The sequence below is a fragment of the Lissotriton vulgaris genome, chromosome 1_1 (assembly GCF_964263255.1).
Source record: "Lissotriton vulgaris chromosome 1_1, aLisVul1.2, whole genome shotgun sequence".
NCBI lineage: Eukaryota > Metazoa > Chordata > Amphibia > Caudata > Salamandridae > Lissotriton > Lissotriton vulgaris.
Genome location: NC_141685.1, coordinates 954,745,915 through 954,768,587, shown reverse-complemented (window position 1 = coordinate 954,768,587; position 22,673 = coordinate 954,745,915). Strand labels below are relative to the sequence as shown.

The following is a 22,673-nucleotide window of genomic DNA, read 5'->3' as shown; positions in this document are numbered from 1 at the left end:
CAAAATCCTTTCTGGGGTGGTGCTAGCACCTCCCAATGCAGGAAACCCTTTGTCCTAACCTCCCTCGCTAGAAGGACTCCCAGCAGCAGGAGGTCAGACTTGTGTCTGTGGTGGCAGCATCCATTTTGTGATGCTGAGGCTCGAGTTAATTTTAGCCGGGGTTCACAGTTACATACATGTCGTGTCCCTCTAGAAGGGTGGAATGCTACCCCTGTCGCCAGAATTGGCGAGGGGGTAGTATTCCAATTCGTATGACACCTTACTCGACATGTTTTGATAATGCTATACCAAAGTTAGTATTTGACCGCGTGGTTCATAATGCACTTAAGAGTATATTTTATAGCGTTATCATGGAACAGCTATTAGGACTCGGTTCCGCAAGCTGCAAACGGGCTCAGCTCATGCCAGAGCACCATCTCACATAATTCCAAGCACTCTGCCTTCAGGATTGATAAGGCCTGCCATAGGAGTGACTGATAGGAATATATGTGTCCATTTTAGGGTTAGATACAGAGATACTATATCTAAAGCAAAGGGTGATTACACCACCTTGCCCCAGCTGTCGTGCAGCCAGTTGTGTCAGATTTGGATGGCCAGCCAGGGGTGGCATAATACATGCTGCAGCCCCTGGTAGGCCCTAGGTACACCTATGCCCTGGATGCCTATACTGTACAAGGACTGATAAGGTGGCCCAGTACCAATTGGTAAATGTACCTAAGGTACATGCTTGTCGATTTAGAGAGAGAACAGCTAGGCTGTGGGTCTGATTAGCAGGCCCACAGCCAGGGAAAGTCGTAAACCAGTGAAGCAAAAAGCAAAAATCGGGGGTGACCATAGGATTGCAGACCCTACTCTCCTACACGCACCTTATGGAAATCATGCAAATCTTCAGCGAGACGTCGGGGCTCTACATGAACCCCCGCAAATCAACCCTGTGGGAGCTGGGGGGGGACGCTTGCAGGTAGGGGATTGGGCATCGGCATTACAGGTAGCGGTTGGGGGCATTAAGTACTTGGGGGTGTTCATCTCCGAGGCTCCCGCTGTCTCCTAGGAGCGGAATTTGGTACCAGTGTGGTATCGAGTTCGGGCAGATATTAAGACATGGACCCGCATGCTACTGACCATATGTGGTAGGTGGCCATCTTTAAGATGGTGGCTCTCCCCAGGCTGCTATATCAACTGCAGAATCACCCTTACCCTATTCCCTCCCACTGGTTTCGACAAGTGGACTCTGTGTTAGGACAGTTTCTCTGGGCCGGGGGCGCCGTGCGGGTAGCGGTGCGCACCTGCTTTTTGCCCTCTTACTGTGGTGGTTTGGTGACCTCTGATATCCTATCCTACTACCAGGCTTCCCATCTTCTAGTTTTAAATGATTGGTGGTACGGGGATAGGGGAGACCCGGCATACGCCCTGGAGCGCTTCCTGATGGGTGCTCACACGCTTCACACAATATTATATGCGGCGCAGATCCGGAAGTCACTACCACCCGTCACGCAGTTAGTGGTTCAGATCTGGAGGCAGGCCCTGCGGCGTATGGGATGGTGGAACACACTGACAGGTTAAACTCCCCTACGGCGTAATGGTCGATTACCCGGCTTGGCGTCTCTACAGGGCTTTGGGGGATGGAACAGCATTGGAATATCTACTCTAGGGGATGTATTGTCAGGGGGTGACCCTTAAGTCCTTTCAGGAACTGAGTCAGGAGTTTGGTATGCCCCGCTCTCAATTCTTTAAGAATCTTCAGCTCTGCCACGCCCTCACCCAGTGTCTGGAGGGATTGGAATCCCTGCCCGAGTTTAGCCCCCTGGAAGCTAAGGTGTTCATGTGAGACCTGGGGCCCAAAAAGATATCCAGCATATACCAGTCCCTGGTTACCCATTGCTCCCCCACACTACAGAAGCTACGAGAGTCCTGGGAAGGGGATGTTGGTGTTGGAAGAGGAAGATTGGAGGGAGGCATTGGCAGGGCCACGGGGCGCCGCCATTACGATACGCCTCCGGCTTATTCAGTTTAAATACCTCCATAGGGTGTACATTACTAGACAGCGTTTGTGGCGGGCGGGTCTGATTGCATCTCCGGACTGTCTAAGATGTGGGCATGAAATTGGGACATTCATACACACAGTGTGGAGCTGTACTTCACTCGCTAGGTTCTGGAAAGGGGTGTGGGTTTGCTTGTCTGAGGTCCTGGGGTGGGAACTCCCCTGTACGCCGCAGTTGGGTCTCCTACATGTGCTGGATGGAGTAGGGGGAAACATCTATAAGAGACACTTATTGGTTGGCCTTACACTGGCTAAGAGGGACGTGGCCAGGGCTTGGAAGGACACGCAACCCCCTCAGTTGTGGCATGGAAAAGTGGCCTCGATTTCTGCATGGGATTGGAACAGCCGATCTTCGTCGCCCGGGGGTGTCCACGGAAACACTATAAAATGTGTAAGCGCTGGGCGGACTTTAGGGGCTTGTGGCTCGAACCACCGGCTGATCAGGACCCTTTGGTGGAAATGTGATGGGGCTCAGATGGCAGGTGCCTGCATCTTCTAGTATATATATCTAATGATCTGGAGACGAGTGATGGAGACCGTGCGATGGGGTTGGGCGGGGGGGCGATGGGGGGGGGGGTTGGGGGGGGCTCTTTTTGTATTGATTGTATATATTTAGCTATTTTTTTTTCTCCTCCTAGAAGAAAACTTGATTGTATTCCTATTGATGTGGCCTAATTGTCCTGCAGATATCTCTGGGGAACAGAGACCTGCGTGTTGTATACAATCTTGAATAAAATTTGTTAAAAAAATATAATTCTATTTCTACCTATATATCGGCGGACTTCACTGTGAGTGACAGCATTCTGTTCTTTCACAAGGAGCATTCCAGCACTCAATGTAGTTTTGCTCAGTGCAAGGGACTACTACTGTGGTAATATGTGCTTTTTGAGACAAAAAAATAAGTTTCGCTTTTTGCCAAGGTTTGTTAGAATGGTGATGGCCGGGCAGCTCCCATCACAAACTTTTACAAAAACCATGTCAAAACAAGAAAATATTAACTATAAATCTAACCAACAATGGCAGTGAACCCCTGAAGAAGAACCCCACTAACGGTCCGAAATGCATTGGGTATTGCACATTGTAAATCTGAGGATGTTTTTTGTATTTGTTGTGTGCCCAGAAAAAGGTCCAGATGGGCATATCTGAAGCATGAGAAGCTGTTCAAATGCGATAGCATTATGCGTATGGAATAACATCGAAATAAAAATCAAATGATGGAATTCATTGGAGTACTTTGAATAATTATCTGAACAAATGGACATAACAGGGTATACATGAGAGTCGGCTGTGCTCTGGATTGGAGTGAAACTTTGCTCCATTTTCAGTATGCAGAACAACTGGCTTTGCCAATGCTTGTTTAGTTTCATGTTTCCCATAATCTTGTTTAAACTGGTTACACTGATGTTCCATTATGAATTGTTTTGGAAACACTAGCATGCATTAATAGATTTTACTAAATGATGCTTCAAAGAAATGTTACCTAAAATTTCACAGTAGTTTAGCAAAAATTTTTTTTTCCTGGTTGCATTTTTCTGTGAACATTTTATTTTGAAAGCAAAGAATCATCAATCTTGCTTTCAAGCTTCTGCAAATATTTGCATCTAATCGGAGAGCATTATACTTGACCTCTTGTATATAAACGCATGTACACATTTTGATACTGGAATCACTGTCAATAGTGCACTCCAAGCTTATAACACTTCCTTAGAGCACTCACCCTAATATTAAAGTCTTTTCTTTAATGAATCAGAAATACTAGTTCGAACAGCATTAACAAACAGACACAAATATTACCTTAACTCCAGACAATGCCCTTCACTGGTTCATAATGTGGGACTGCGAACTGACAGACAAAGGGTTTGTGCAGCAGGGGGCTGGGCCTACTTGTCTCAAGTACAACATAAATATGACAACTGGTTGTCTTTGACTCCAAACAATATGTCCTGGGCATTGGGCTATAGGTATTCCACACACTGTGAAACACTGTATCTTTACTTTGTTGTCTTGGTCTCTCTTCTTCCCACTCTGCTCAAAATGCAGGCCAAGGGACAAGCTGAAAAATGTATAATTCCCAGTAGGCATCAGGCAAACAAGCTGCACCAAATACCCTGGACAAAAGCTTCATCTTCTCTAGAGGATGAGTTCAGAGAGTAAGAATGTGTGTGCAACAGATGACACTTCTGCCCATGGTTGTGTATGGTCTAATTGCAAGATTCAGAACCTGAAAAATAGCCCCCTTTTCCAAGGTTGGACTTTTTAATACACCAATGACCTGTTTGTTAATAGGTATCTTTATGGTCTGAGAGTTGAGAGGCTAAGACCACTGCTTGTATCAAGAACATTTTACACTCCGGGGCCGATATGCTGTCCCTACAGAGAAGATCATCACCACTCCATAAACTGAAGTTACCGTGATGGATCAGTTGAGACCTTCTTTGGGAAACTGTAAATTCCAGCTCATAAAAGGTGTTGCATAAAGAGTCCTTTAGACTAAATGGCGATTCAATGGGCAGGAAGCAGAAATCAATATTCCAACCAATGACCAGGCAACATTCTAAAGAGTATAAATGAATCCTTCAAAAACAAAGATGGTTTGCCAGTCCAGAAAGTACCTATGTGAATACACTGGGAGCAGAGTTTAGGGGTAACGGTACAAATTTGGTACTGGGAGTGTGAACGTTCAATGTTAAACTACATGAAACAGCAAATGCTCACCATTTCTTGCTATAAGAAAACTGAATTGTCAGCCAGCCTCCAACATGCTTGCTGTACAGGAGTGGAGTTCGCATGAACACGTGCAAAGTCTCTGAGCGAAGAAACGGATATTACAAATATATAATGTCAGCGTGATGTACACAGCCCTCTTGGGTACAGTGTACCTGGCGTAAACGTAGTTAAAACAGGATGGAGATAGGCACTTAAGAACCAGCATGTTTCACAAACCTTAATGTGCCTTTCTTCTCTGGCACATTTGCAAATTAATTGTGAACTAATGTGTAGAAGCGCTACTTCACAACGTAAATCCCAAGCCTCATATTAATGTTCAAAAGGTTGGTTAATTCATTGTTGAATTTTTAACATTGGTTTCCTTTATCGGGAGATGTATTTCGCAATCACGGAAATCATTCTCTCAGGGCAACTCTTTGAATATACTCTTCCGGAAAGGCATGTTATCCTAGGGGAATACTGGCCAATAACTGTCAAAAATATGTGGGTTACTGACTGAAACGGACGTCCTTTGGCGGCATCATCTACAAATATGGGTGCCTTGTGAATCACATAATGGTGCAGTACTGCTTCAGGTATTGTTCACAATTTACATGGAATAGAAGCTCCGGCCTTTTTTGTTCTGTGAAGTAATTAGATAGCTGGCAATAAATCGTATTTATTTTCCTCCAGACACTCTAGCAATGATTTCTGCAATTTGAGTCACTTATCACAAATGAAGACAGCACTTCATGCTCTCGAAAGATTAATGAGCTGCCTACAACCACATCAAGTTTGCCTGATGTAATAAAATAATATCACAAAATAACTGTTTGTAGAGGGCACATTCACCCTTGGGAGGATCTCTTTGCACTGTGCAGATAATGGGCAGTAATTGTTATCCAACTCAATGATATGCATTTCATCAACAGGGGAAGGATGCAAGACTGATTATTCCGCTAAGATTGTAACCTATGACCATGGCGTCAAACTGATCCATGGAGTGGATGAATTCATTCACTGAAGCCACTAGACCCAACCATAATGGTTGCCTTTGGATTAGAAAGCAGCCTCTGCTTTTTGTTCTAAGCCTGTTTATCTTTATTTCTAAACAGGCCTCTTGCCATAACAGCTGGCGAGTGCCAACAAGACTTTTAAACTGTAGTTTTAGGTTTCCATCATATACAATTGAACATAATGAAGCTGCACAAATCCAAACATGCTTGTGCATAGAGACAGAGCACGTTGCTCTGTATACACAGGGTCTTTTTTTTCATTTTAAGTTTATATCCGTCCCTTTTCACATCCAAATAAGAGAGATTCCTGCACAAACTCTGAAAATTAGTCCTTACTCCCTCAAAGAAGAAACCTGCTCCCTTTGGTTAGTCTTCCAGATTTTGGAGCTCTCTCCTATTATTGTTCTGATATTAGGTTTCTTGTGAAGCACTTCTTGGTTTATTCCATTAAAAGTCGAACTACTCGAAAACTAATAAATAAATTCCTAGTTTAGTTAATATAGTGCTATCTTCGTAGAAGCCTAAATTTTGGTACACTTACCTTTTCATTCCCATGCCATCACCACCTTGTCTACAGCCGATGATAGCGGAAAGAGGTAGATCCTTTCCTTTTCCTAAAACTACAGATTGGGCAAGGTGGAAAAGAGCACTTCCTTCTTTCAGCCTTCAGTATTTGGACTCTAGCAAACTGATGTGGATGTTTCAAAGAGAGGCGTAGTCAAAATTGCCCTTGAACTTTCCAGAGATGCCGCATTACAGAGCAAGAAATTTTTCAGTCAGTGGGAGGTGGTCTCTTAATAATAATTAAGTAACCAGTGTATAAGGTGGAACAAGATTTTGTGCTTAAATAGCTTTAGACATTACTTGAATGGATATTTCTTGCAGCATGAAAAAGATATTTCACCCCTTAAAAATAAGGAGGTTAAATCTGTTTTCAATTTTTTGTTTATTTGATTGAGAAGGACAAAGTGGTTGCACTCCAGTGGGAGAGATTTCTAGTGTAGGTGAATCACATGTTTATGCGAACAGTAAAGAGTGCCTGTTTTGGCACATAAATGTTTTCTGTCAATGTGGTCATGAAATTGTCAGGGAAATACTCACGATCTGGCTGTATCACTAATATTTTAGGCATCATATCTTTAAATTCTATATGTTACTGATCTGATCCAACCATTGAAGATTTAGCAAAATCCAGTCAGTATAAACAAAGCTGGTGACAAAAAGAGGGTCCAAAATCATCCAGTTTATCGCATAGAGGAAACCAAAAATAGTGATCTGGGAACCGGACATTTGTTAAGAATGCAGGTGCCATTCATTCATAGGTCCTGTGTAGGAGGTATAAAGTCTTGCCTGGTAAAAAAAAGACTGTCCCAAATGAGAATTGTGGTTTCTAGTCTCTGTGGCATGAAGCTGTGGAAGGCATTTCAAATCCACCATTCAGTGGTAGAATGTGATGTAACATTATCCAAGGACATCTGCAGTCACTTATTTTCTCTCTTCTCCTTTTCGTCTTCCATATTTTGATACGTTTTGAGTTTAAGACACGCTTGAGGCATTTCTAAGGAAACCTATGGTGTTTCAGCATCTGCGCCGAATTTGACGTAAGGAGCCTGATTAACATCAGGATGCTGCAAGCCTGTGTGGTAGAGATCCAAGGCAGGAGAACCTTTCTATTTAATACAGATCACAAGTGAGCAAGTCATCCAGTACCACAGGACAGCCCTCCCCTTACAACCAAGTGCCTCCCTTTTGAAAGGTAAAAGTGTTTTCACCTCGAGGTACCCTGGCTAAATGGGCAGCAAGAGGCACTGGAATGGGGATTTTGTCTTGTTACGTTACAAATACGCTTTGGTGACTCGTTACTGAAGTACTGTGTAGGAGCACTCCATGAACCCAGCAGTAATCACTTTAAAGTGCCTCTCGATAGTGAAGTAGTGTTACTCAGCAAAGTGCAGTGTGTGGCGACACATTTTGCCTGGTGCCAGACTGTGCCTGTAAGCAGAAGTGGGACAGGAGTGGGTGCGCTGTCACTTGACCCCTGCCACTTGACCCCTGCCCCGCCAAATTTTTGGCTGGGATGGCGGAGGTGGTGAATCCGCTGGTTAATCCCATCCTCAACGCCTCGCTGAGGGAGGGGAGGATCCCCAGCTCTTGGAAGAGAGCGATGGTGATCCCCCTCGTAAAGAAACCGGGTCTCGCCGTCGAGGTTCTGGCCAATTATAGGCCAATTTCACTTCTTCCGGCCCTCACGAAGATCACGGAAAAACACGTCCACGGTGTCCTGTCGCGCTTTCTGGAAGCTAACAATCTGCTCCATCCATCTCAATCCGGTTTCCGTCCTAATTTTAGTACGGAAACGGCATTGCTAGAGGTCACTGAGATCATCAGGGAGACTCTTGATGTCGGCGGGAGGGTGATGCTGGTCATGTTAGATCTATCGGCGGCCTTCGACACCGTCCCCCACAGGGCGCTCTTAGCGAGGCTTTATGACATCGGCCTTAGGGGGACGGCGCTCAGGTGGTTTACATCCTTCCTTGAAGGCCGCCGCCAGACGGTCTGGGTTTCCCAGAGCTCTGCCGAGATGCCGCCATTGGGAGTTGGGGTTCCACAGGGATCTGTGTTGAGCCCCACGTTGTTTAACATCGTTATGTCCCCTTTGGCGGCCTTGGTGGAAGCATATGGGGCCCAGATCATCTCTTACGCCGACGACACGCAACTCCTCTTCACATGCGGGAAAGACCAGGAGTTTGATGGAGGGAGAATTCGGGACTGTCTTACATTGGTCTTTGACTGGTTCCAACGGAACAGTCTAAGGGCCAACTCGAGCAAGTCCGAGGTTCTGTTTTTTGGTTGCGGTGTCGATCCGGAGTGGCAGCATTGGTGGCCGTCCGACATGAGCCCTCCTGCACAGTCTTCCTTGGTGGCTAAAAACCTGGGTGTCAAGCTGGACAACCAGCTATCGCTGCGAACACACATTCTGGGTCTGGCTGGCACCTGTTATGGAATTTTGAAAATGCTCCGTAAATTCCTGCCCCTGCTGTCTGAGGAGCACAGGCGTATTACTGTGCAGGCTCTCGTCGGTTCGAGGCTTGATTATGCTAATGCCCTCTTCCTTGGCCTCCCTGATTACCTAGTTCAGTGCCTACAGGTGGTACAGAACTCTGCCGCCCGGGCTATCTTTGGCCTGCGTAGACGAGCCCGAGCTTCCGGGCTGCTTCAGGCGCTACATTGGCTGCCTGTCCGGAAGCGGATCCAGTTTAAATCCCTGACTCTGATGCACAAAGCCCTGTTTGGATCAGGGGCTGGATACCTGCGGCGGAGACTAGCCTTCTATCGACCAGTCCGCTCCTTGCGCTCGGAATCCCTTTACAAAGCGGTGGTCCCTCGGGTGAGGAAGGCCCGCACGGGAGGGCGCTCTTTCAGCTGCAAAGCCCCACAGCTGTGGAACTCGCTTCCTCTTTCGCTGCGCAGCACTGTCAATTTGTTCCAGTTCAGGAAGAGCCTGAAGACCTGGCTTTTTAATCTTTAGGCTGTTCTTATTGCTTTAGTTTCAGTTCTTTTTCTCATTCTTTTGCTGTGTTGTGTTATTTTTATTCTGAGATGCAGGTGGAAAGCGCCGGGACACTCTTTTCGAGTAGCCGTGCGCTATAAAAGAACGCTGTAACATAACAAACATAACATAACATAACATAACTTCTTGGTGGTGGGAACGAAGAACCTGATGTTGGAAGACGCTAATCAAAGAAAAGACACTGACTTTGAAAGAGATTTATATTGAGCCCATAGACAAAGTGGACAGAATAAGGAAATGGGTGAAGGAAAATGAAGGCATCCTACCATGACAGCAGAGACTTATCTACAGAGGCAAGCAAAAGAATGACAACAAAACTGCAAATAATTAAAGATCATAGGCTGCTCTGTACACCTTGTGTTGGCACCCCGAGGCAGCATGGAAAGTCAGTGAAGAAGGGATGGAACCCTCACAAACACCTCCATTGAATCCCAATGTCGCCACCATAGTGTCTGGCTGCACATAAAGAGACAACTGGAGTAAAAAAAAAGACAGCTCTAGTTTGTTGGCACAAAAGTAACAATTTTGTATTTTCTTTCCCAGGGAGGTGTTAGCTTGTGCTAAACGTAGTCTCTCTCTTTTGCTCCACCTGGTTATACTTTGCATTAAAAAACTATGTAGGTAAGAATAAAGGAGTTCATATTTAACATCTTATTTCTATCCAGTCTTTGCCACAGTAGCCCATGAAAGCACAATAGAGTCACTGTAGATCATCTTCTAGGGATACAATCCGCATGTGTATTTTGCGTTTTAATAAATCCCCCTTTAACTACACACAATAGCTTGGAGGGTCAGGGTCTTCTACGGCAAGGTTTTCTTCATGGACGGGGGCAGCAGAGTGTTTTTCAGCAAACTCAGGAGGATTTTGTGCAAGGAAACACCAGAATTCAGTCACGAGATGCAGGACCTGTGAGAGTCTGCTATGAGAACTGTCTGCTGTTTGCAAAACACAACTTGAAACATGCCGTAAATGGCAAGTCTATTAAAGGGAGGAAAGTTTTTTTAAAGAACAGTCTCAATTAAAAACTCCATCCAAGACCCATCCATTCCAGACAGCAAAAGGAGGAAACTGTACCATTTCAAAAAGGAGAGTGCAGGGCAAGTCAATACCATCCACTTCCAAAGGCAGATTTATTTGGGTGGGATTTTGGGGGGATTCTTTGGGAGCTTTCTGCAGGACTGTCTGCCATCCCATCTAAATTCCATAGAGCTGGGAAGGAGAAAGAGCGGGTATTGACCAGTGACTAACTTCCTATCTCTAGGCACATTGGATGATGTCATGATGTTTCAGTTCACTAGAGGAAGTGCTATGTAATCTAAAGTAGGTGGGGGGCTACATTACCAGAACATGACAAGGTGAATAACCAGTAATTCCCATTCTAGAAACTACAAGATTTGCATGCCTTCTCACAATTTAAAATTCTAGGATTCCCAGCTTAACTAACTAAAAAGCACTCTGGTCCTCCACCCGAACCTGTCCAGCCTCCACCTCCATGCGTGGAGATTGAGCGCGACAGTTGACACCTTTCGATCTTCCTCCCAAAGTCTGTGATGTCATTCTGGCAGCCAGGAGTCTCTCCACCAAAACGGTATATACCTGCAGGTGGAACAGATTTGTGGCATGGTGCACAGCAAAGGCTGTGGATCCCCTTTCTGCCCCTCTTTCTGAGGTTCTTCTGTTCCTTCTCTCTTTGGCCCAGTAGGGCTCTGCTCTGGGCACTATCAAAGGTTATCTTCGGCCATCTCCGCCTTTCTACGGCTTCCAGATCAGCCTTTTCTTTTTAAGTCCCCGGTTGATAACCGTTTCCTTAAAGGCATTATGCATACGTTTCCACCCATGCCCTTTATAGTGCCTCAGTGGGACTAGAATCTTGTCTTGACTTTTCTGATGTGCGCTCCCTTTGAGCCCCTTCATAACTGTCCCTTACGTCTTCTCACTCTGAAGAGTCAAGTCAAGTCAAGTCAATAGATTTATATAGCGCGCTACATACCCAGAGGGTCTCAAGGCGCTTGAAGAAGGGTGGGGAATTACTTGTCGAATATCCACGTTTTAAGTTGCTTTCTGAATGCTAGGTGGTTCTGAGTAAGGCGAAGGTGGGTGGGAAGTGAGTTCCAGGTTTTAGCTGCCAGGTAGGAGAAGGATCTACCTCCCATGGTGGTTTTGTTGATGCGAGGTACAGTGGCAAGGGCTTGGTTGGAGGATCGTAGCTGGCGGGAGGGGGTGTAGAAGGACAGTCGTGTGTTGAGGCATTCGGTCCGATTTCGTAGAGTGCTTTGTGTGCGTGGGTTAGGAGGCGGAAAGTAATCCTCTTATTGACGGGGAGCCAGTGGAGGTTTTTCAGGTGACCAGAGATGTGTTCTTTACGCGGGATGTCTAATATGAGCCTGGCTGAAGCGTTCTGGATGCGTTGGAGTTTTTTCTGGAGTTTTGCGGTAGTGCCGGCGTAGAGGGTGTTTCCGTAGTCCAGGCGGCTCGTGACCAGTGCGTGGGTGACCGTTTTTCTAGTTTCGGTGGGGATCCAGCGAAATGTTTTTTTGAGCATGCGAAGAATGTTGAAGCAAGATGAAGAAACGGCGTTGACTTGTCTGTTCATCGAGAGTTAGGAATCCAGGATGACGCCCAGGTTACGTGCGTGATCCGTCGGGATGGGTGCTTTTCCAAGGGCCTCTGGCCACCAAGAGTCATCCCAGGCGGAGGGGGAGGTGCCTAGGATGAGGACTTCTGTTTTATCCGAGTTCAGTTTCAGACGGCTGTGCTTCATCCATTCGGCTACTTCTTTCATTCCTTCATGCAGGTTGGTTTTGGCAGTGTTAGGGTCTCTGGTGAGTGATAGGATCAGTTGAGTGTCATCGGCGTAGGAGATGATGTTGAGGTTGTGTTGGCGTGCGATGACCGCAAGGGAGCTCATGTATACGTTGAAGAGGGTGGGGCTGAGTGAAGATCCTTGTGGTACGCCGCAGATGACTTCAGTGGCCTCTGACTTGAATGGTGGAAGGCGGACTCTCTGGGTTCTTCCGGTGAGGAACGAGGTGATCCATTCCAGTGCTTTTCCTTGGATTCCGACGTTTCTGAGGCGCTGTAAAAGGGTGCTATGACAGACTGTGTCGAAGGCTGCGGAGAGGTCGAGGAGGATGAGGGCGACTGTGTCTCCATTGTCCAGTAGAGTTCGAATGTCGTCTGTTGCTGCGATGAGGGCGGTTTCAGTGCTGTGCTTGGCTCGGAAGCCGGACTGTGAGGAGTCGAGGGATTTGTTGGTTTCGAGGAAGGCGGCGAGCTGGTTGTTGACCGCTTTCTCGATGACTTTGGCCGGGAATGGAAGGAGTGAGATAGGGCGGTAGTTTTTGAGTTCGGAGGGGTCAGCTGTGGGTTTCTTCAGGAGGGCGCTGAGTTCGGCTTGTTTCCAGCTTTCCGGGAAGGTTGCGGAGTTGAGGGAGCAGTTGATGACGTCTCGGAGGTGCGGTCCTATAATGGAGTCTGCTTTGTTGAAGATGTGGTGAGGGCATGGGTCTGTGGGGGATCCTGAGTGGATAGAGTTCATCAGACGGATGGTGTCCTCAGTGGAGATTGGGTTCCAGTCGTTGAGGATGTTCAAGGGGGGTGGGGGTCCTGCAGAGGGTTGGGTGGGTTGGTGTTCGGGTCGGTTGTCGAAGCTGTTGTGGATGTCTGCAATTTTGTTGTGGAAGAATGAGGCTAGGGAGTCGCAGAGGGCTTGAGAGGGGGTGATGTCGTTGGAGTTGGCTGAGGGGTTGGTAAATTCCTTGACGATGTTGAATAATTCCTTGCTGTTGTGGGCGTTGCTATCTAGTCGGTCCTTGAAAGCGGCTTTCTTGGCGTTCCGGATCAGTTGGTGGTGTATGCGGGTGGCGTTTTTGAAGGCGTCCTTGGTGCTGGTGTTTGGGTCTTTTTTCCAGGTCTTCTCAAGGGAGCGACAGAGTTTCTTGGATTTCTTAAGATCATCGTTGAACCAGGAGGCCTTTTTGCTGCCTAGTTTGATTTGTCGTTTTTTCAGTGGTGCTAGGATGTCGGCGCTGTTGGATAACCATTGGGTGAGGTTGGTGGCTGCTTGGTCGGGGTTTGAGGAGTGGGCGGGGGGGTTTTGAAGAAGCGATGAGGAGATCTGGTCGATGGTGATTTTGTTCCAGTTTCTTCGCAGAGTGGGTTGGGGGTGGTTGTTGGATGTGGGCTTGTTGTAGGTAAAGTGAACGCAGCTGTGGTCCGTCCAGAGGAGAGTTGTGGTGTGGCTGAAGGAGACATGTTTACCGGAGGTGAAGATAGGGTCGAGTGTGTGACCTGCGATGTGGGTGGGGGTAGTGACAAGTTGTTTAAGTCCGAGGTTGGCAAGGTTGTCCAAAAGGGTGTTGGTGTTGCGGTCGTTCTTTTCAAGGTGAAAGTTGAAGTCTCCCAAAAGGATGTAATCCTCGGAGGGGAGCGCGTGTGGAGTGATGAATTCCGTGATGTCTTCACTAAATTGTGCGCGGGGTCCTGGTGGCCTCAGAAGAGTGAATGAGCTCCAGGCCCTTTCTTCCAAACCTCCTTTCCTTTGTGGTCATCCCGACAAGGTGGTTTTAAGGACCCGTCCTTCTTTTCTGCCAAAGGTTGTCAAGCCCTTCCACATTGAACAGATCATCACTTTGCCCATCTTCTTTCCACCTCCGCATCCTTCAAGGGAAGAGGAGAGGCTCCACCGTCTTGACCCAAAACGTGCGCTTGCATTCTATCTGCAGCCTACACAGCAGTTCCGGGTGGATGATCAGCTTTTTGTTGGTTATGTGGGTGCCAAAAAAGGTCAGACGGTGCACAAACGGACCATCTCCCGGTGGATCGTTCTGTGCAACAAATTATGTTACTCCTTGGCCAAGAAGGAGCCGCCTGTGGGGCTGCCTGCCCATTCGACCAGGGTGACTGCAGCCACTACTGCCTTGGGACGCAGCAATCCATTGTAGGACATTTGTCAGGCAGCTACGTGGGCCTCTCTGCACATGTTTACCAAACACTACTGCCTTGACAGTCAGATCCGGAGAGACTGCTTCTTTAGCCGTTCTGTGCTCCTTGTCTTTTTGGTGTAATCTTGTTTGCAGACCCACCACCGGGGTAGGTATTGCTGGGGTACCTATTCTAAGGTGAGGAATCTATCACTAACGTGTCACTTTCAGATGCAGAAGTTACTACTTCTGTAACGATATATCTGTAAGAGATATTAGTTAGTGATAGATCCCTTACCGCCCCACCCATCCTCCCCGTTCTGCGAACTGATTACTAGGGTTAAGGTCATCCCCTTTTATGACCCTAGTTTTATGCACCAATGGTCAGTATCTTGCATGGGCTCAGCGTGCATGGGTGGTGCCTAAGTAGTCTCTGTGACGTCATCCCTGCGCTTACGACGCCAGTGACGGACGCGGAGCCGCACAACGCCCTCTACCGACGCGCAGGGGTACTGCTAAGCAAAAACTTTCCGGATCCAGTCTGACGCCTGGGGAATATTCTAAGGTAAGGAATCTATCACTAACGTGTCTCTTTCAGATATAACATTATTTAATGTGTGTAGATGTTACCCTTCCATAACCACAACTGACTAAATGTCATGTGTCCATTAAATCCAAGCCATTTCTTTCCTCTGCAAAAGAGTGTGTCCATAGTACACAATCCTAACAAAGTATGACAGAGTGCATGGCTATATTCTGAAGTACTTAACTATTTTCACTATTGTACCAGTAAATCACCATCCAATTCTGATGTACCTGTCATTAGAAATAGGATCTGTTACTCTGCTACATAACTTGCCTAGTTTTCTGGAAAGAGAATCAATTTGTGTGCTGTGTGGAGCGAATCTAAAAGGCATACTTCTAAGTAACAGAAAAGAGAAGAGGCACTCTTTTAAACAGGATTTAACAGTTGCCAGAAGCATTGAGTAAAAATCAGTGTTGAATGCTGTAGGGAAGTGGGTTTCTGTTGCAGTAACCCACCCCCCCCACACACACACTTTTTGCCTGATAACTGATGCACTTTTGCTTGGTGTGCCCCGGGTCCCTGCCAATCAGGTACCCAGGGCCTGTGTTCCTTCCCTAGAAACTGTACTAAAGCCTAAACTTAATTGGCCTCTCTGGCCACAGGTAATCCCCTGGTAAATGGTACCCTATGAACCCAGGGCACTGTGACCAGAGAAGGCCCCTAAGGTCTGCAGCGCTTATTGTGCCACCCTTAGAGGCCCTGAACCCTGACACACACACACACACACTGCCTTGTCAGGCTGACTGTCTTGGTGCAGAACTAAACAAACATATCCCTGTGTGCCATGCCCACAAACACACTGCCCTGGCATACCTCAGCCACCCCTCTAGCTGGGTCCACTATGCCAGTGGTGTGGGCACAGGTGCATGAGCCCTGTGCCCCTACAGTACACAGGGCCATTTCTGGGCACTGTAAGTGCAGTGATGCCATTAAGAGTATATGGTGCTGGGAGGTTGTCTTCACAAACTCCACAGCACCATAATGGCTACACTGAAGACGGAGAAGTTTGGTATCAAACTTCTCAGGACATTAAATCCCACACTGGCATCAGTGTGAATTTAATGTAAAATGCACTACATCTTAGAGATGCCCCCTGAAACCTAACCAACTACCAGTGTCCTGACTGAGAGGCTGCCTAGGCTGCCACACAGCGGACATGTTGCTGGACCCCTGGGTCGAGAGCCATCCACTCTCCTGGGCCTGCAACAATGCACATCCTGGGACGAGGTGCCAAGCCTCTTCCCCTCAGGATGGGCAGGAGAAGCTTCAAAGGCAAGACGCCTTTTGTGAGCTTACCCAGGCCAATTTCTGTACTCAGCAACTGGCCCCCACCGGTTCTGACCCCCACTCTGGCGGGAGGACAGGCGGGAAACCCTAGGGGAGAAAAGGGGGTGGGCCAGCCTGTGCCAACTCCACCCCTCAGGTGGGAGAGGCAAAATGAAGCACAACTCCAGGCTACCGTCATCTTGAGGATGAGAAGTCCTTCCCAATCAGAGCTAGGCCCCTGCCCCCTCCCACAGGAGAGGAGCAGGATAGGGGGTGTACTAACCCCAGGACTGGGACATATTGGTCCCTGCCCTTACCCTACCTGTAACACCCCATAATCTAGTATTTAGGGTCACCCTGAACCTTCCTTCCTCAGATCCTGATTTGAAAACAAGACGAAGAACAAGAAACCAGAAGACCTGCCGTGCAGCTGCTAACAAGAGGACAACACCAACTGACTTTGCCCCAGAACCTACAGGCCTGTTGATCATTGAACCGGCTCCTGCTAAACCCCGGCATCTCCTGCGGACAGCAACCTCGAAAACCCCGGAGGACGTGCCTGCCTTGCTCATCTAAAAGACTGGGACTCCCATGAGCAGTTGTTCTGCTCAAACAGCAACTCCCCTGGTGCCAGCCAGGAACCGCGATTCCAGCACCCTCTGCACCCGCCGAGCCCAGCCTGTGCCTGAGTAGACAAAGACCACAAGGACGTCCCCCCCGGCGACTGTGACCCGGAATCCAGTGCCCAAAGACCCTCCTCGACTATCCGGACTACGCCTGCAGCCTCACAACAAGGGACCCCTATAACCACGACCAGCTGAAGGTAAGATTTCCAGACACCAAAAGACACCCCTGCACCAGGCGCCCCACGGCCCCCTGTGCCCAACTCCTGGGTGCCTACCTATCCTCCAAGATCCCAACTTACCTCTGTTGGTCGCACCTGAAGAATCTTCGTCCCTGAGCCTGCAGCCTTTGTTCAACTTAAAAGTCTCCTATTGAATAACGGCTCAAAAGCACCCTACACCCAGCCGCCTGAGTGCCCCTCGGAGTGCAACCTTTGTCCTAATCTACTTCCCCATTTGTCCTGAGCAAGTGACCAGGAGCCCAGCTCCCAAAGCCGCATGGCCTGCCTGCTAGCAGCCACCAATCGAAGGCCCCCTATCCTCCATAGGATAACATTGGGCCTACTCTCTCTGCACCCGGCTTCCCCTGTGCCGCTGAGGGTGTAACAACTAGCAACAACCATACATGTTGACCTTGTTTGTTTCTGCAATTTAAACCTTTTGTTTGTTCAACAATGTATACCGTGTTAAGCGCTCTGATACCCTCACGGGTCAAGTTCGCGCTCTATAAAACACTAAATAAAAATAATATATAAACATAATAACTGTACCTACCTGACCCTGGGAGAACCCTGAGTCTATGCTCAGAACTTTAAGTCTGCCAGTCGAGTACTTACCCAAAAGCTGATAGCTCACTTTTCTTCCATAGGGTATCATTGACTGGTTTCACTTGGAAATTCTTCTAAGTGTGGAGTTTTGAAACTTTAAAATATTCATCTAAAATAAGCCGAACAACGAATTCAGATTTACTCACCTGTTATCAGGAGAGAACACGGTGCTGTATCTTTCAGTCCAGCACTGAACCTGAAAAGTATTTATAATTGTGATTTACTGTTAACTCCATTTTCCTCCATAGGAAACCATTGTCTGGTTTTCACCAGAAAAACTTCTGTGTGCAATTTCTAAAACTACAAATATTCCTTAAAAATCACCTGTATGACTTAAACGCATTCTTTCAATTGTTTACAGGAGATGCACATGTGCTGGATCCAAGATCCAACACCGAGTAAGAAAAAGTAACGATAACATTACTTACCTGCTAAGTGAATTTCCTTCCATAGGATAACATTTTGAAAAAGTTTCTAATTGTCAACTTTTAAAATACAATAATATTCCTTAAAAATCACAACTGTAACCAAAACGATTTTACTCAATTGTTTACAGGAGATGTCCCAGGACTGAATTTAGGATCCAGTCCTGTGGTTAGAAAAGTAATCTAGAAGTAACTAAATGCATTTAATTAAAAATTCCCATTGAGCTGAATGTCACATTGTGTTTGAAATGGTGTTGCCTATTGCAACAACTGTAGCTATTGTACTCAAAAGTCTATTGCCTATTTGAAATGTATTTAACTAAAGTATCTCATTCTGAGAAAGTACATTTTGATACCTACTGTTGGTTCTAAAATAAAACAACTATATATTTGTATACACACAATTGGCCTAGAGTTCAGTTCTTGAGTGTGTGAGACCATTTGCTGACTGAGTATGTACAACAAATGCTTTACACTGTCCTCTGATACTGCCTTACTGCTCGACGAAGCTACCACTTTAGAGAGTAAGGTTATATCTAACTTTAGCCTCTGCTAAACCTCTGGGGATTGTGGACTCTGTGCACAATGTACCTTACTTTGGTCCAGTATATACAGAGCCACTTTCTTACAAATGCCAATAGGCACAATAAGTTTTATATCCAAGTTTTAGAAGCTCAAAGCTGAGCCCTTTTAGAGATCTCTCAACACATTTGGCATCTCTAACCATGCACCTGGAGGGAAAAAAGTCTAGACAACTAAAGGTTCCAAAAATGTGGGTATCCAAGGAAGACATTTAACTGTAATTTAGTAAAAACATTAGAATACAAGCATACAAAATAGTGATACTCTCCTCTGTAGCTGAAAAAGAATTGACACGCATTTACCTGGCAATGCGGAGGAGTGCCAAGGCCTCTGCTCCTCTATTGGAAAGGAGCCCATCCTGGATCCTCACCATGGCCTCTGCCCGCTGCTCCTCTACCGGAATCTCTGAGGCAGCGTCAAAAGGCATCACTTCTTCAGGGAGGCTAACCAATCCCTAAAATAAGCCCACAAGAATTAATTCACGCCACCGTCCTTACAGGCTCTGCTTGGAGTGAAACATATTGGTACACACAAAGCCTGGACATCAAGCACAGTGCTTCAACTCAGTGGAATAAAATAACTTTGATAAATGAAGTCTTTTGATGAGGGCACCTAATGTAGTCTTGCGTGCTTGGCCTACCAGAATGCACTGGTCTGGCAGGCCACATACTCAAAATATTATGACTAAAAGCATATTGCAAATGTAGTGTAATATTCATTATTTTAATGTTACTTTCATGTAAGAAAAACATTTTAATTTAAAAAGAAAATTAAGTCTTCTTTATATTTAAGAGGCGTCCGCCAACTAGGTCTGAAACCTCTCATTATATGGTGGCAGTAATGCAGAAGTTACTACTTGTGCAATGATATATCTGTAAAAAACATTAGTTAGTGATGGATTCCCTACCTTAGAATATTCCCCAGGCGTCGGACTGGATCCGGAAACTTTTGGCTCAGCAGTCCCCCTGCGCGTCGATAAGTGGCGTTATTAAGCTCCGCGTCGTAAGCGCCGGGATGATGTCACGGAGACTACTTAGGCACCACCCATGTGCACTGACGTCAGTTCTGTACATGATTTTCTGGACAAAACGCAGAGCCATGCAAGATACTGACCATTGGTGCATAAAACTAGGGCCCTAAAAGGGGATGACCTTGACCCTAGCAATCAGTTCGCAGAACAGGGAGGATGGGTGGGGCGGTAGGGAATCTATCACTAACTAATGGTCTCTTACAGATATATCATTAGACAAGTAGTAACTTGTGCATCTGAAAGAGACATGTTAGTGATAGATTCCTTACCTTAGAATAGATACCCCCGCAATAACAACCCCAGTGGTGGGTCTGCGAACAAGATTACACCAAAAAGTCACGGAGCACAAAACGGCCAAAGAAGCAGTCTCTCCGGACCGGACTGTCATGGTAAACTTGTGCAGCGAGGCCCATGTAGCTGCCTGACAAATGTCCTGCGAGGGAACGCCGCGTCCCAAGGCAGTAGTGGCTGCTGTTGCCCTGGTCGAATGGGCACGCAGCCCCACAGGAGGCTCCTTCTTGGCCAAGGAGTAACATGCCTTGATGCACAGATCGACCCACCGGGAGATGGTCCGTTTGTGCACAGCCCAACCTTTCTTGGCGCCCACGTAGCCAACAAAAAGCTGATCATCCACCCGGAACTGCTGTGTACGCTGCAGATAGAATGCGAGCGCACATTTTGGGTCCAGACGTGGAGCCTTCCCTCTCTCCTTGAAGGATGCAGAAAGAAGGTTAGCAAAGTGATGGTCTGCACGATGTGGAAGGGCATGACAACCTTTGGCAGAAAAGAAGAACGGGTCCTTAAAACCACCTTGTCAGGGTGAACAGAAAGGAAAGGAGGTTTGGAAGAAAGGGCCTGGAGCTCACTCACTTTTCTGGCAGAGGTGATGGAAACCAGGAAAGCTGTCTTTAGAGTGAGAAGACGAAATGGACAGTTCTGAAGGGGCTCAAAGGGAGCGCACATCAGAAAAGTCAAGACAAGATTTAAGTCCAAATGAGGCATTATGAAGGGTACGGGTGGAAACGTATGAATAATGCCTTTAAGAAAACGGTTAACAACTGGGGACTTAAAAAGAGAAGACTGGTCTGGAAGGCGGAGATGTCCGAATGAGAACCTTTGATGGTGCCCTGAGCAGAGCCCTGCTGGGCCAAAGAGAGAAGGAACAGAAGAACTTCAGAAAGAGGGGAAGAAGAGGGACCCACAGCCTTTGCTGTGCACCATTCCACAAATCTGTTCCACCTGCAGGCGTATACTGTTTTGGTGGAGAGACGTCTGGCTGCCAGAATGACATGACAGACTTCGGGAGGAAGATCGAAAGGTGTCAACTGTCGCTGCTCAATCTCCATGCATGGAGGAGGAGGCTGGACAGATCCGGGTGGAGGACTGTCCCCTGCTGCTGCGACAGAAGATCCTCCCTAAGAGGCAGACGGATCGGGAGATCGACGCTCATATTGAGCAGCTCAGGAAACCATACTCTTCGAGCCCAGTCCGGAGCCACAAGAATGACTTGGTCCTGGTCGCGCCTGATCTTCTTCAGCACTCTGGGCAGAAGTGGTATAGGCGGAAAAGCGTACAATAAAACGCAGCTCCGCTCACGACGATAAGCGTCTCCGAACGAGTGCCGCCTTGCAAATTCCAACACGCAGAACTGATGAAATCGCGCATTCTCTTTGGTGGCGAATAGATCTAACCAAGGCTCTCCCCACTGCAGAAAGAGACCTTGCACCCCGTCTGAATTCAGATGCCATTTGTGATCCACCATGCACCGGCAGCTAAGTTCATCCGCCCTGGCGTTCAGAGAATCTGCCAGGTGTTGAACCACCAAGGTAATGCCTTGATGTTCCAGCCATGTCCAGAGGCGGAGAGCCTCCTGACATAGGGCCCACGACCCCACCCTGCCCGGTTTGCTGCAATACCACATGGCGGTGGTGTTGTCCATGAACACCTGCACTACACTTCCCCGGACAGAGGGAAGGAATGCCTTTAGTGCAAGTCGGATTGCCGGCAGCTCCAGAGGGTTGATATGGAGCCGGGACTCCACCGGAGACCAGAGGCCTCTGATCTCCGCCTCTCCATCCCATCCCATCCTCTCCATCCCAGGAGGGAAGCATCCGTCACCACAGTGTGCTCCGGTTGGGGAAGAGAGAGGGATCTGCCACTGACCCAATCGCGATTCGTGAGCCACCACTGCAACTGTCGAGCAGTGCCTTCCAAGATCCGAATGCGATCGTACAGGTTTTTCTGATGCTGTGCCCACTGGAATCCAGAACCGCTCCAATGAAGGTGAGCTTCTGAGAGGGACTCAGGTGCGACTTCGGCACACTGATGGAGAACCCCAGCAAATGCAAGCGGTCGGCCGTAGTCTGAAGGTTGGTGTCGAATGGCTGGGGTGAGCCCGCCTTTAACAGCCAGGTAGGGGAAGACTGACCCCTGACCTGCGCAGATGAGCTGCGACCACCACCATCACCTTCATGAACACCCAAGGGGCATGGTAAGGCTGAAGGGGAGAACGGCAAACTGAAAATGCTCCTGGCCTACCGTGAACCACAGGTGGCGCCGACAGGACGGGGATGTGAAAATATGCGTCTTTCAAGTCCAACACCACCATCCAGTCTCCAGGGTCCAGGGCAGCCAGGACCTGAGCCAGAGTCAGCATCTTGAACTTCTTCCGGAGAAATCGATTGATGTCCCGGAGATCCAAGATGGGGCGCAGGCCCCCCTTGTCTTTCTTGGGGACCGTAAAGCATTGGGAATAGCAACCACTCCCTACTCCCTGACTGGGAACACGCTCGTGGCCCCCTTGGCCAGGAAGGCAGAGACTTCCTGACGGTGGTACCAAGGTGGCATGGCCTGAGGGGAGGACAGAAAGGGGAGTGCGTAACCTTGTCTGATTATATGCACATCCACTTGTCTGATGTAAGTTCGTGCCTGTGGTGGAGGTGGTGACGGATCCTTCCACCCACCGGCGTGGGGTGCTCTCCGAAGCTCGGATTAGGAAGGCTTAGAGGCAGAAGCAGCGGGGCTGAAAGTGGACTGACCCGCGCGCTGGTTACCAGACCCGCCCCTGCAGAATCCAT

At 47.7% G+C, this 22,673-nt stretch overlaps 1 protein-coding gene across 3 annotated transcripts in view; it reads right to left on the bottom strand.

Annotated features, from left to right (window-relative positions):
* TIMELESS (timeless circadian regulator) overlaps nucleotides 1–22,673 on the bottom strand; it is a 466,894-nt gene that overhangs the window by 270,701 nt on the left and 173,520 nt on the right. For all 3 annotated transcript variants that reach the window (XM_086959580.1, XM_086959589.1, XM_086959597.1), the window contains exon 14: nucleotides 18,869–19,020. In XM_086959580.1, the coding sequence (XP_086815706.1) occupies nucleotides 18,869–19,020 (152 nt within the window). The remainder of the gene's footprint in view (nucleotides 1–18,868; nucleotides 19,021–22,673) is intronic.